This window comes from Accipiter gentilis, chromosome W, assembly GCF_929443795.1.
Source record: "Accipiter gentilis chromosome W, bAccGen1.1, whole genome shotgun sequence".
Classification (NCBI taxonomy): Eukaryota; Metazoa; Chordata; class Aves; order Accipitriformes; family Accipitridae; genus Astur; species Astur gentilis.
The window spans coordinates 15,057,909-15,072,909 of record NC_064918.1 but is presented as its reverse complement, the minus strand read 5'-3'; the positions used below and the strand labels follow the sequence as shown (position 1 = coordinate 15,072,909).

Sequence of the window (15,001 nt, the reverse complement as noted above, 5' to 3'; positions counted from 1 at the left end):
GCTGGCTGGGGTTAAACCACGACATATGCCCATATTTGTGTGCATTCATATAACACACAGCATCATCCTGACTTAAAAGACAGAAAACACCTGCAGAGCACTCTGAAGAGCTGCTAACTGGTGAGCGCTTTACTATCTCAATGTTTTTCTTGCTCTTCTCTTACCTCAAAGTCAGTCACCATGGGATTGTCCTTTGTGGATTCCAGCAGTTTGTGAAGACTGTGTCCTGGAAAAGCCCCTTTTTCTCCCAGGCCAGAGCTGCAGTGTACTCTGACCTGCCAACCTTTACCAGAGAGACTGACCGTTCGGCTGACTCCAAAATGGAACCTGAAAGGGGATTTCATTGCAGTATTGTCAGATAAAGGCCTCCAAAGCTAGTGGATGCAACAACAGAGTTCTAAGAAAAAGCGTAAGAGGATATAAAAGAATATACTAAGATTAATTTTTTGAAGCTACCTTTGGAAGAATGAAGTCTAAGCTCAGAAAAACAATCTCCACTATGATGGCAGCCTGTCATAGTCTTCCAAATGAAAGTGTGCGAGACCTCAGCCACAGAGATATTCAGAACTACAGGAGACACTTGTGGAAAATGCATGGGATAGAGCAGGCTCTTCTAGAAGGGCACACTGCAAGGCAGGATCTTTAGTCCCAGGTGTAAACATCTGAATAACTGGAATTGATCATAAAATGAGGACAAAAACATGGTGGAGGTGATGAAATCCCTGGTTTTAGTGATGCAGAACATGACTCTTGCCATTCTTGCAGAAAATGCACCAACTTTCTGCAGTTCCTGAGACACATTTCTGGCATCGCCAGGAGACTCCTGCACCTAGACGCCTGCTTAGCACAAGGAAGATGAGAAAGGAAAATCAGGGAGTGTGTTATTGCTGCCCAACCTCTCTCAACGAGCCCTGAGAAACCCTTAGAGAAGATCAGGGACTCAGTCATGATCATGCATTTCTAGTTGTGCCCATTTCCCAGTTCAGCATGCCTGGCCTTGGACCCAGGCTACCCAGAGCAGAGGAAGAGCGCTCCTACATCATAATTTCTTTTGCAAGCAAAAAGATGTTTCCGATGCTTGCTTCAGAGACAAGCAGTGAAACACTGGCTCCTCTGACAGTGGTGGAAGAGCATCTGTAGTTCAACAAAGCTAAGTGGTCACTTGGGGCACCTAGCTGAGAGGAATGGTATCTCTCAGGGTAAGTAACAGGACATGGGCCCTGTTCTCATCATGGTTACCTTCATGTTTCACAGTCATCCTGTTTGTGGTGTATCTGGTACTGACTTTCTTTTTCTTCCAGAAGAACACATGCCTCGTTGTTCCTGTTCGGACACACTCCACTGATTCATCCACCGCCAGACCTAGAAATATGACAGAGCAGCAGTTTCACCACCATAACCATGTTACATGATGGAACTGTGCCTTCATGCTCCTACAATGAGCTGAGCCATCACAGGTCTCCCTGCTCACTGGTTTCTTTCTGACCTCCACACTGTGCTCACGCTCTTCACTCACCACTGCCAGCACCTCATCTCTCTGGTCCCATCAGGCTCTGCCCATGTTCACCCTCTCCCAGACTCCTCTTCCCATTCCTGCCTGGGAATTTCTCCCATGTCGCCTCTCCTGGGGTATCTGACACCCCCTCCTGCCACCAGAACCCTGTGGAACAGCCCTTTTCTGTTCACAGTCTGGTCATGCTTGCCCAGGGTGCTGCTCTGCAGAGGTCAGTGGTGGTGAGAACAGCACACCTCTCCCCCAGCCTGGGATGTGGCAAGAAGCTGCTCTTCCTGGGACAGCAACAGTCACCTGCTCCTGCTACACTTGGGGCACAGGACACCAACCAGTCTAGGAGGAGACTTCACTACTGCAGGCACCTGCTTCCCCAGGTATAAACAGCATTGGACTGAGTCGTGCTTACCAACCCCTTTAGGTATCCTCCCATACCCATACAAGTTACAGCAGTGGCATTAAGGATCACAGCTTTTAACCTTAGGTTTCCACTTTTGTAGATTTGTCTTTTCCTTTCGACAATCTGGCAGTCATAGGATTAGTTTTAGAGTAACTTCTAATCAATACCAACAACTATAATAACTGTAGCCCAAAAGGTACCACTTACACCTCTCAGACCTCAGTTCCACACTGAAGTATGCTGGAATACATTTTCCTGGTGGCACCTGGTCTTGATCTGAAAGTCTTAAGAGGTTTCCCTGAACACAATGATATTTACCAAGTAAGGAACCTCTTGAAGTTTTCAAAATAAGACAGCGTAGAGCAAAATTTTCTTCTCGCTCTATTTAGGCAGTGTGGGCAATTCCTGGGTCTATGCGAGTCTAGTTGTACTCCAGGGGCAGGTGGTTAAGTGCTTTTAGAAAGATGTCTGAGAGCTGCAGATCTGACTGTTTCATTGTGAAGTTTGCAACAGAAATGACTTTATGGACTCTAATATAGTTGGAATTCTAGAAATAAAGAAAAAGGAGTGTTGAGGATTTCTTGGCTGGGCGAAGGCATGTGAGCAATCCAGCCGTTAGGTGGGAACGAAGCATAAGTTTATGAAATGCTGGAGCAGACAAGGATGCTGTGTCCTTGTACGCTGGGAAAAAGGAAGATAAGCAGAGCCTGACAAGCAACTCCTGGATGCCGAAGAATGAGATAAGTAACTGCTGGACACCTCGTGAAGAAGCTTGCACAGCCAATAGAGGATAAGATAGTGTCGCGTGAACCGGGGTATTGTACCAATTAGAGTGTTGTATAGGGCACGTGCACAAGCGCATAAGGTATATAACTGTGTCAAACGTTGTAGTAAATGGGCTTCACTGATCACATTGGTCTGTGTGTGATGTCCCCTGTGGATCCTCCGCAACATTTGGTGCCCGAACAGGGACCCTCAGATCAGCACTTTATCGTCTCTATGAGAATTTCTGGTGCAGCTGAACCGACGAGGGAGCGGAGGAGCCGGCCGAGAGTGTTCCTGCTGCCCCGGCAGGATGGCACGAGCTTCAGCTAAGCTGGGAAGCACGACATGAGCTTCAGCTGAGCTGGGACGCGCGTAAGTTTGAATCTCGCCCTGAGCTGGGAAAACGAGGAGACGCGCGAAAGCTTGAATCTCGCCCTGATCAGGTGAGGGGTCGAAGAAGGAGATGTGGTTGGACAAAAGGCAGGAAGCAGTCCTAAAGCTCCTTCGTCATTTTCTCTCTGAGAGAGGACTGAAAAGCGATAATTCTGTGTTAAAGGGGTTACTTTTATGGGCCTGGAAGAAAGAACTTATCCCGAGTGTAAATGTCGCATTTGAAGAAGCGACCTGGGATAATATAGGCAAGGCCCTGTGGGACGCTACTAGCTGCAGGGGGGGTAAGGTAAAGGAGATAAAAAAATACGCAGAGCACTGGAAGGTAATTCGAGACATGCTGGAGACAATGAGGGCGGACCGGCAGGCAGCCGCCGCTGCCCGCGCGGCCGTGACCCCCTCTGCTGCCTCCACGGCTGCCGCGTCAGCCCACCCCGCTGCAGTTGGGGGGATTTTCTCTACACAGCTATCTCTACCCCCCCGAGCATCCATTTCCGTTAACGCTAAGACGCCTGCACAGACGCAGCCTTTGCCTATACCCAGCCAGGCCGCTGGCGCCGAAAAAATTCCCCGGTCTGTTACTCCGCAAGAAACAGGGGAATTAGGGGGGGGGCGATTGTCGCCCGACAGATCCGAACCCGACAGACTCGGGGGTGACTAATGCGGATAAACAGACTGCGGGGGTGAGGGGATAGTGCGATGGAAGAGCTGAGGGAGGTGGTGAACCAATTACAAAAACTGACAGTACGGTCGGGAGAGCCAGAAGTGAGGGAGAAACGTTCACCCTCCCGAAAGGATGAACCGAGAAGGCAAGAGAACGAAGATTCTGGCCGTATACCAGTCCCGCTCCCTCTTCCCCCCTTCTCACCACCCCCTCCCGCCCCCTCCCTCCTCCCCTCCCCTCCCGCCCCTCCCTCTTCGCCCCGCCCTCCGCCCCCTTGCAGCGGCGCGTGTCAGCCGGCCATGGAGTGGCCGCCGCCAGCCGCGGCCGTGGCCGGCCCCCGGGCAGAACCGTCCGCGCCCCCGCCCCCGCCCGTTAATCCATCCCGCCTCTCGGAACCAGAGACGGTGAAACCAACTGCGCCCGCGATAGACGCGGAGCCGCTTGTAATAGCCGCTGCAGAAGAAAGACATTGGAGGGGAGTAATAAAAGATGCCATTATGGAAGGGACTATGCTCCAAGCATTCCCAGTTATTGCACCCAATGGACAGAAAAAATGGGAGGCGTTTGACTGGAAGGTCATTGAGAAATTAAAGAATGCTGTGAGTCAGTACGGAATCAAATCTGCATTAGCTCAACAAATACTGCGATTCATTTTTTCTGCTGATACCTCAAGATATTAAACAGCTAGCACAGTTGGTTTTGGAGCCCTCCCAAATGTTAGAGTTTTTCCGGCAGTGGGAGATGTTCTGTGATCAGGAACAAGCAACACCACGACAACAAACAGATCCCCTATGGGGAGTAACTACGCAGATGCTGATGGGTACTGGACCCTTCGCATCAGGGAACGCTCAGTTACAATGTATCACTGAGGTTCATCATCTATCACAGACCTTGGCGTATCAAGCTTTTCTTACAATACCAGACAATATGCGAAGCCATACTTTTACTCAGGTGAAACAGGAGCCTAACGAACCTTTCACACAGTTTATTAACAGACTGCATAGGGCAATCTATGACCACCCTGACATGAACAAGGGCATGAAAGAAAACATGTTCAAAATGCTCACTTTTGAAAATGCTACTGAAAAGACACGCAAAGCATTGTGTAATTTGCCGAAAAATGCAGACGTCGTTGATATGATAGAATACATGGATCGATCAGTGGACTCACAGAAAGCAGCCTATGTTGCTGCAGCTCTACAAGGAGCTACAAAGAAGCACAAGGCCAGTAAGACACCCTTGGTCAAGTGTTCTAACTGTGGCAAACGTGGTCACATTAGGAGCAAATGTACAGTTACTGCTAACAGTAAGTGCTGCAACAAGTGTAAGAAAGATAACCATACCACCAAGAATACAGGAAGAAGGGAAAATTCACACCGACCGCGAAGGCCCCTCACGCGACAACACAAATGCAAGGGGCTTGGGCTGCCAGCCCTCAGGCAGCCTCGCAACCACCAGATCCGCCACTGCAGGAAGCTCCGGAGTGGATGTGGAAACCGCAGTAGACATTACGTTGATGGATGCAGGGGTACACTTGGTGGATAGCAACATAAAAGGGACCATTGGGGTTCGGGCTTAGTGCATTTTTAATGGGACGATCTTCAACAGCTCTAAAAGGAATTTTGGTAGTCCCAGGGCTTATTGATGCAGATTATTGTGGGACTGTGAAAATTATGATTCATGTTTGAATCCCTCCTGTTTCTATTCCTAAAGGTACCAGAATAGCACAATTAGTTCCATTCAGGTCGTGTGTTCCGAACCCAGGTGAAGTACAACGTGGAGATGGTGGATTCGGCTCCACAGGGGAACCGCAGGTATACTTTGCCATGGACATAACAAAAGGTAAACCAGAAAAGGTAGTGCAATTGGAAGGGCCTGACGGAGTTGTCGTCAACAAACCAATGACATTTGATACAGGAGCTGATGTTACGATTATTTCACGATGCATTTGGCCTCCCTCATGGCCAGTGATCAATCCAAATTTTGTCATTGCCCGGATAGGGGGCACACAAGCCACCTTAATAAGTCAGCTAACGATTACATTTGTGTTCCCCGACAGTGAACACGTTACGATGCGTCCATATATCATGACTACCCCAACTGAATTGTTTGGCCTCATAGGCTGTGATTTACTGAGCCAAATGAAGGCAATGTTAGTGACCCATCCTTTTTAGGAGCAGTCACTGAGGGGCAGCCAATCCTGAAAATTAGCTGGAAAACAGATGACCCTGTTTGGATTGATCAGTAGCTGCTAAATTCTGGAAGGCTGCTAAGAATACAAGAGTTAGTTGAGGACCAATTGAGAGCGGGACACGTTGTTCCTTCTACTAGTCCATGGAATACACCAATATTTACCATTCCCAAGAAATGCATTCTTGCACCAACCCGCTAGGATGTTAGCAAAGTAATTTGACTTACCACTCACTGATGCCCAAGGTATCGTTAAAGCATGCCCTGATTGTCAAAAGGAGGGGCTGGGCTTGGGCTGTGGGGTTAACCCATGAGGTCTCTTGCCATTGCAGTTGTGGCAAATGGATGTCACCCATGTCACGTGGTTTGGTGCAAAGCATTCTGTGCATGTGTGTATTGATACCTATCCTGCTGCCATGTGGGCCACGGCACGAACTGGAGAAAAGGCCTTACATATTGAATGACATCTTCATGCTTCCTTTGCAGTGCTGGGTGTGCCTAAAGAAATTAAGATGGACAACGGCCCGGCCTATGGTTCTACACGATTTGCTCGATTTTGTAATTTGTGGGGAATTCACCATGGTACGGGTATTCCACATATTCCCACAGGACAGGCTATTGTCGAACGGGCCAACCAAACCCTAAAGAACATGCTGCAAAAACAAAAGGGGGGAACCCAGGGCTTACTCCCAGAGGAACGATTGGCCAAAGCCTTATTTGTGCTAAATTATCTTAGATTGGCAGGTGATCACAAAGACCCACCAATGGTAGTGCATCATGTTCTTTTACAGGCGGAAAGGACGCAACAAAGTACAGGAATCATGGTAATGTATAAGGACCCAGAATCCGGGAAATGGTGCGGACCAGCAGAAGTAAAACTTACTGGGAGAGGGTATATGTGTCTGCTTACAGATCGAGGCCTTCGCTGGATCCCGGCTAAGTGGGTCAAGCCATGGCTTCGCACTGATGCTGGACCCGGAATTGTCCCAATGGCAACTGGCACGGTACCGGCGGGTGCTGGAGCCACTGATCCGACAGATTCCGACTAATAGAGTATTACACTTTAGAGGACTAGCGGACATTGAGTCCTTCAGAGAGGATTTTTGGTTAGGGCATTATAAGGATTTATCGCTTGTAGAGGACTTAGAACAGCGTGCTTTATTGTATATAGAACTTGCTTTAGGTAAAAAGTGTGTTAAGCATAATTTGATTAAACATAGCGTGATTACGGGAAGACAGTGTGGGGTAAACGTAAAAGTTAGTTAAAGCCAAAATTAGGGGTAAGGTCTATTTCCATTAATAACCTGGGAACGAGGTTGATTGCGTTTCCACAGATACAGGCCCACAACGGACTCTTGTTCGATTTGTATGATCATCATCATCTGGAGCATCATAGATGATGTGGCAACATGAATACCACCTCAGCCAAAAACTAATGTATAGGTCACCTTGGCTAACATAACAGGTCAAGATTCTCTGTGCATCGCAACTGCATCGTAAAGCCCATGAACCAATAGTCAAGATGGCTATGACTCGTGCAGCGCGCCTGGCCAGCGAGCGCATGCGTCAGATTGCAACCGAGGCGGACTTTTGGCACCCGCTGGCCACGTGTGCTAAAACCCGTTCCTCTGCAAATGTATAAATACCGGGATTTTCCAAAGAGCATCAGGCTGGTGTACGGCGAGGCCATTGTTGCCTCTGTGGGGACGCCCACAGAAAGCTGGCACCTACCGATTGCTGGGCTGAGTTCGTGGAGCAAGATGGCACAAGAATGTATGGATGGTTCATCTTCCTCATAGTCCTCATGGTCTGGGTCATTAGGGGTAACAGGTTGGCTCAAAGAATTATGGGCATTGTTGTAGTTATTGTGATTTTAGCTATTGTAATAATTTTACCTTGTTCAGCTTGTTAAGAAAAAATGGCATCCCAAGTTTTTAAGCAAGCCTAGATTGCTCAAAAACAAGAAGGGGGAATTGTTGAGGATTTCTTGGCTGGGCAAGGGAATGTGAGCAATCCAGCCGTTAGGTGGGAACGAAGCATAAGTTTACAAAATGCTGGAGCAGACAAGGACACTGCGTCCTTGTACACTGGGAAAAAGGAAGATAAGCAGAGCCTGACAAGCAACTCCTGGATGCCGAAGAATGAGATAAGTAACTGCTGGACACCTCGTGAAGAAGCTTGCACAGCCAATAGAGGATAAGATAGTGTCGCGTGAACCGGGGTATTGTACCAATTAGAGTATTGTATAAGGCACATGCACAAGCGCATAAGGTATATAACTGTGTCAAACATTGTAGTAAATGGACTTCACTTGATCACATTGGTCTGTGTGTGATGTCCCCTGTGGATCCTCCGCAACAAAGGAGAGTCTTAGCACCTTCATAAGTAGTTAATTGCAGAAAGTAGAGAGGCCAAGAATATGACCTGAGATACATTGCAAGAACTAATTAATCCTGTATATCATGCTACTTTAATCATGAACAAACTAGCCCTTGAGTTTCCAAGAGCCCTATGAGGTTCTTGAGGACAATGCTCATTACTCCTTTACATTGTGGGAGTATATAGCATTCCAACAAAAATTAGGACTCCCTAACCACCAGCCAAACAGAAAGCAAAATGATTCTTGCCATAACAGATACACCAGCAATTGATAAGACAACCAAAAAGTTCAGAGGAAAGGCTTCAGTTTATAAGCATCCATGGGCCATTTGCAACTAATCTGGTGAGTGTGTATTTGGGATACTAACTCACTGTTATGAAGTTTCACAGTTTATCAGTCTGCTAAAACCAAAAACACAGGGATAAAGACCTCATTGATTTCAAGCATCAGGCTTGTTAACAGGCAAGGTTTGGGGAAAGACATGATAGGAAAAAAGCAAAGAGAAAGTTCAGAAACTGGTGTCATGGTTTAACTCCAGCCAGCAACTAAGTACCACGCAGCCACTCGCTCACTCCCCCTCGGTGGGATGGGGGAAAGAATCAGAAGGGTAAAAGTGAGAAAACTCGTGGGTTGAGATAAAGACAGTTTAATAGGTAAAGCAAAAGCCGCACACACAAGCAAAGCAAAACAAGGAATTCATTCACTACTTCCCATAGGCAGGCAGGTGTTCAGCCATCTCCAGGAAAGCAGGGCTCCATCACGCATAATGGTTACTTGGGAAGACAAACGCCATAACTCTGAACATCCCCCCTTCCTTCTTCTTCCCCCAGCTTTTATTGCTGAGCATGACGTCATATGGTCTGGAATATCCCTTTGGTCAGTTGGGGTCAGCTGTCCCAGCTGTGTCCCCTCCTAACTTCTTGTGCCCCTCCAGCCTTCTTGCTGGTGGGGTGGTGTGAGAAGCAGAACAGGCCTTGACTCTGTGTAAGCACTGCTCAGCAATAACAAAAACACCTCAGCATTATCAACACTGTTTTCAGCACAAATCCAAAACATAGCCCCATACCAGCTACTATGAAGAAAATTAACTCTATCCCAGCCAAAACCAGTACATTCTCCACCCCTTATTCCATACCATTTACGTCGTGCTCAGGTCTCACACTATCTAATACATTCTCGTTAACCACCACTCCCCCTCCCATCCTTTGATATAATATGCAGATATCATTCCCTTAGTCTATGGACCACCCCTGTGAAATGTCTGTAAAATGCCCATAAAATGTCCACAAACATCCACAAAATGTTCTGGTGAAGCTCTGCTTTGTTAGAAAATTTCCAATTAAAACTACTGGTTTCAACATCAGTCTAGCTCAGCTTGTGTTTGGCTGCTTTTGTCAATGAAGGGGTATACCTGCTGCGGCATAGATACAGTCCACAGCTACAGTTGCTTTGAGGTACACCTGTTCCAGCGTGGACCAAATATAATAAACACAGTTGCCACAGAATCATGTCTGTTCCTGCCTGACATCCCCAGGGATGGGGATGGCTTCTTATCTTTGAGCCCTCAGTTTTTGAATTGTAGTTCAAGCAGTCCAACTCAATTAACTGCTGCCAAAAGTACTAGGAACATGAGCTAAGGGAATGGGCACAAATTCTGATACAAAGCCCTCAGAAGTCCTTTGATGTCACAGCATGGGAATTCAGTGACAAAAAAACTGAAGAAAATAGTTTATAAAAATAACAACATGTAGCAGGATGGGCTATTAAAGTAGTTAGTAAATGAAACATGTTACATAATATTCCAGTCTTAGCTTTAAGAGTCCAGAGAAGAGTGAGAGTTAGTCACCCTCTACAGCCCTACTAGGGCACTTATTCAGTTAACAGATATTTATGTAGAAACCCACCCAATTTCTCTTCATTAATACAAAAGGAGAGTGATTAGCTGCAATGCAGATCCCTGTGGAACTGCTGTTGCCTATGGATATGAGAGATGAATCCCACCCTAGATGGTTACCATGATGCAAGCAGAAGACATCATGGAGGTCATGAGGATGATTAAAGGATCAGAAACCAAGACAACATACCAGTCAGCTTAGCTAAAAAAGTTTCTGGCAAGCAAAAATAAACTTGAAAAACATCAAGTTTTCATATTTCTTCCCTGCCAATACAGAAAAATGCATGACCTTTCAAGTGGATAGGGCCCTCTAGAGACCCTGGGATGCTCATGCAAAGCCCTTCTGCACACAGTTTAAAATATAGGTCTGACTCTGACCTCCCAAAGCCCAGGTAAGTTCCCCCTCCTAAGTGGTCTATTTAAACTTCTATTTTCACTATTTAAGAAAGTATTGTAAATTTTAAGAGTCATCTCTTCAGAGGCGATTCCAAAATCTCAGAAGTTGAGCAAGCGGGGCAGAAGGCTGGCTTGGCTGAGCAAGGATCTTCTAGAACTTAGGCAAAAAAGGAAAGTATATGGATGTTGGAAGCAAGGACAGGTGATGCAGGAAGACTACGGAGATGCTGTTCACCAAAGCTCGATTAGAGTTCAAGGTGGTCAGTACTGTGAAGGACAACAAAAAGGGCTTTTTAAAAATATGTTGACAGCAAAAGGAGAATAAGAGATAACATTGGTCCGTTGCTTGACAAGGACGGTCACCTCACAAATAGGGATGTAGACAAAGCAGAGACGTTTAATGCCTTCTTCGCCTCTGTCTTTAACACCGATGATGGGCCCTGGGACCCCCAGAGCCCTGTGTTGGAAGACTGTGACTGGGGGGATGATAAACTCCCAGCCTACTCTGAACTTGTTTGAGACTCGCTGCTCCAGCTGGATGCACATAAGTCTATGGGGCCCGATGGGATTCATCCCAGGGTACTGAAGGAGCTAGTAGATGTTACAGCAGGACCCCTCTTGATCATCTACCAAAGGTCTTGGGAGTCTGGGGAGGTCTCTGCTGACTGAAAGCCTAGTTCAGAGAAAAGGAGGCTGAGGGGTGACCTCATTGCTCTCTACAGCTTCCTGAGGAGGGGAAGGTGCTGATCTCTTCTCCCTGGGATCCAGTGACAGGATGCATGGGAATAGTTCAAAGCTGCACCAGGGGAGATTCAGACTTGACATTAGGAAGCATTTCATTTCTGAGAGGGTGGTCAAACACTGGAACAGGCTTCCTAGAGAGGTGGTCGATGCCCCAAGCCTGTCAGTGTTTAAGAGGCATTTGGACAATGCTGTTAATAACATGCTTAACTTTTGGTCAGCCCTGAAATGGTCAGGCAGTTGGATTAAATGATCATTGTAGGTCCCTTCCAACTGAAAATATTCTATTCTAAAATAGTTATCACTCTGGCTCCATGATTGCTGCTGGGTGGGATTTGTGAAGTTATGTGAAAAATACCAGCGTCTACCTTTCAGAGAGCATCCCCTAACCCTCAGCACTTCCAGCTCACTGAGGGCAGCCCCAGTGGGAACTCAAACACGAGATACCTGGGTTCTCCCAGGCTTGTAGAAACAAACCACAACTGTGAGCTGCAAGTCATTGTTTGTAGTAGTATAATGCAGATGGGTAAAAGCTTTGAGCTGAGAAACTACTTTTACACTTTCTTAACAGGAAAGCAAGGAGTTACTAAAAAAGTTTATAAATTTTAAAATGACTACAAGGGCACTTCACACAGTCTACAAGCAGTCTGTGCCATTCATAATCAGAGAACAAGCTAGCAGACAAGCACCACAGTTAGCATTAATAGAAGTGTTAGATGGTGAGTGGCACTGGTAGACTTCAAACCAAAGTCAGGGCTTGAGTACAGCATGAGTACATCCATATAGACTCCTTAGATGGGGGTTTATGTAAACTTAACTCAGTTGCCTGAAGCTGATGGGCCGCAGCAGCAAAGAGCACAGCTTGGGCTAACTCACATTCCAGCAAAGCTGCATGCAATGGCTGATGTGCCCCAGAAGGCTGTCAGCTCATCTGCGAGCAGGCAAGCTGATAAGAGGAACAAAGGGTCTGGACCAGGACAACAAAGGTGGTACTCATGTAGCCAAAGTGACTAGAGAAAGTAGCTTCACCCAAGTGTGGCAGCCCACCTTATGACACTGCAGGACTGCTCTCCATATATATTCCTCGGTTCATCACAGGCTTTGTTTGTAGAATACTCTCAAAGCAGTCTCACTCTCTTCTGTCCTGGCTGGGAATCAGCACTTGCAAATGTACATCCTTCCCTTATATTGTAGGATGTGTTAGGGCATCTGAGCAGTAGGCAATACCCTAGTGCTGACACTCCACTTCATGTTCACTGTCCTCACAGTCAGCTACTCACAAGGTTTCCTCATGGCCTTTTAAAATTATGAGAAATCAAATAAGTCTTCTTAGAGAAACAAGCACTTGGAAAATTAGTCAGCAACATGTCAAGTGATGGCTCATGCAAACAAGGGTGCCTTCTGGGACAGAGTTTCACACGGAAAAGCATCAGCACCAAAAGATGCTCTTCCTCTGGTCTGCGGTCCTGCAGGCTTTCACACTCACATAATGCTGTGCCTTACCAAGTCTCTGGTCTCAAGCACTGGTGCAGTATTCCCCAAAGGCCAAAGCACTATCACTGGAATCAAATTGGGAGCAACCCAGGGAGGTCAGCATATAGATGCATGCTATTTTACAGCACTCAGACTTTGGGAGTGTCTATGCACATATCCATGGCCTCAATTTCAATATTTTTTACAAGAAATATTTCTCCAGCAAAACATAACATCCCTTCACCTTTGCTGCAATTTGTTTATAAATGATCATTTTTCAAAAAACGAGGAAATGTTATGTCAAAGGGAGCTGAGAAATCCAATCAGTATTCTCCTGGGTTTCACAAGGTCATACCTCATCTATCAGGCTAGACTGGAAGGAAAATACACTTAATTCAATAATTCAGCGAGGTATTTTCCCTCCTCTTTAAACTTTTATCACCTTATACACCCTCCATGTGAAGGGATATTGAAGCAAAAAAATGAAAGCCTTTTGTGCTTAAAGGTGCCATCTGAATAGCTTCAATACTGAGCTGTTTTGACATATCTTGTGGCAATAAGAAAAGTGATACATAAAATATCTTATTTACTCTGTCCATCACCAGGCCATCTGATGACAAGGGTGGCGCTGCCCCTGGCATGGCACAGTGGTGTTAGGCAGCCTTGCCTGCAGCCAGGCACCATTCACTTGTGCTCTGCTTCACTGAGAAACCTGCACCACCTCCTCCCTGGCTGCCACCAATGATCTGAAGAAGGTGTGGGATTGAAGAGCAGAAGCAAAGGTTTTGGGAGGAGGGGTTGTATCAGCACAGAGGATGCTGTGAAACAACAGCACCTGTGCAGAAAAAACAATTTCTGTTTAAGGATTGCATTAGCAGATTCAGATTTTATGCTGCAGGATTTGAAAGCACAGAGTTACAGCTGCTATCTCCAGCTGCTTTGTCAAATGAACAGTCAGGCATTCCCTCTCCTATACAGAGTTTGTTGCTCCTTGATTTTAATTAACAAGCTGGAAGTATTTGATGCACCACTAATAGCCTTTTGAAAAACAGCCCCACAGGTTTGCCATTGTACATCCTTATTTAACCAGAGTGGTTCTTCTGTGAGTCAGTAAGTACACTGAAGATACCTCCCTGCATCTCCACAAACAGAGCAGCTTTGCATCAGCCTGCACTGTGTCTCCAGGTTTTCATACCGAAGCAAAATAATAATCACCCTTCCTGCATGGAGCCAGCTGAGAGGAGAAATGCTTCCCATAAGGAAAGCTTCCAGCACTTGGGGCTGGAACACCAACAGCACTTGGCTCTGCTGTGGCCAGGGGGAGCTCCCTGGGCTGCTGGAGAAGGAGCAACATTTGAACAAACTCTTAAAAAGGGGTCGGAAAGAAACTGTGGCATCTAACCCACAAAGCAACCTTAAGCCCAGCAGGGAAACAAGTGCTTACAGCTCCTTACTGAGACCTGCATGAAGCAAGAGGGGTGCTCTGGCCTCAGGACTTCTTCATGGCAGGAGGTTGGCACCAAGGTTGCTCTGGGGCAGCAGCAAGCAAAACCAGCCACTGCTTCTGAAAACACATATTTAGGCAGCTTTGCTCTTGATGAGGCACAGTTCAGGGTGTTTAGCTCTGAAAAGCATATTCACTGCTTGCATGACTAGGAAGGCCTAGCACAAGCCTGTACCCCTTCATTTGCACCCCCATCGTAATTGGGTGGCCTGGAGCCAAGGAGGGAATCTCTGGCTCAGCACCTTCCTTCATTTCCATGCTTTCAGGCTACTGTTTTGTCACTTCTTCATCTCACAGATCAGCCAGAAATGAAATTAAGACCTTTCCGCTTTAGAAGCCCCTTTGGATTTCATCCCTGTTAACACCCAGCGACTGCTCTGACAGACTGAAGCACAACCACAGGATTACGCAAGCAGAACTAGAGCACAGATGCATTTTCCTCCATAGCAGCAAAAGTACCCCTTCTGCCAGGGGCTGAAATGCTTAAAAATGGGTTTTATCTACCACAGTGGAAAAAAAGTCTAGGGAAATTAAAATCCCAGTTTCCATGCTTATAGGGCATCTTACCAGCAGAGGAGAGGACAGGGAACCATCCAGAAATGTTGCATAAAGACATTCACTCAGTACCCAGCCTCCTCAGCTCCTCATGGAGGGTGGATGGAAAGTCAGCCACGCTTTGCACAACACCATGCTT

The 15,001-nt window shown here is 46.7% G+C and overlaps 2 protein-coding genes across 2 annotated transcripts in view; one reads left to right on the top strand and one right to left on the bottom strand.

The window, feature by feature from the left end:
• The window catches only part of LOC126035372 (insertion element IS476 uncharacterized 39.2 kDa protein-like), a 279,856-nt gene that overhangs the window by 257,415 nt on the left and 7,440 nt on the right, over window positions 1-15,001 (top strand). The window lies entirely within an intron of this gene.
• The window catches only part of LOC126035570 (complement component C6-like), a 33,118-nt gene that overhangs the window by 14,389 nt on the left and 3,728 nt on the right, over window positions 1-15,001 (bottom strand). Inside the window, 3 exon segments of the mRNA XM_049794210.1 lie at window positions 160-208; window positions 211-327; window positions 1,240-1,362. Of these exon segments, the coding sequence (XP_049650167.1) occupies window positions 160-208; window positions 211-327; window positions 1,240-1,362 (289 nt within the window).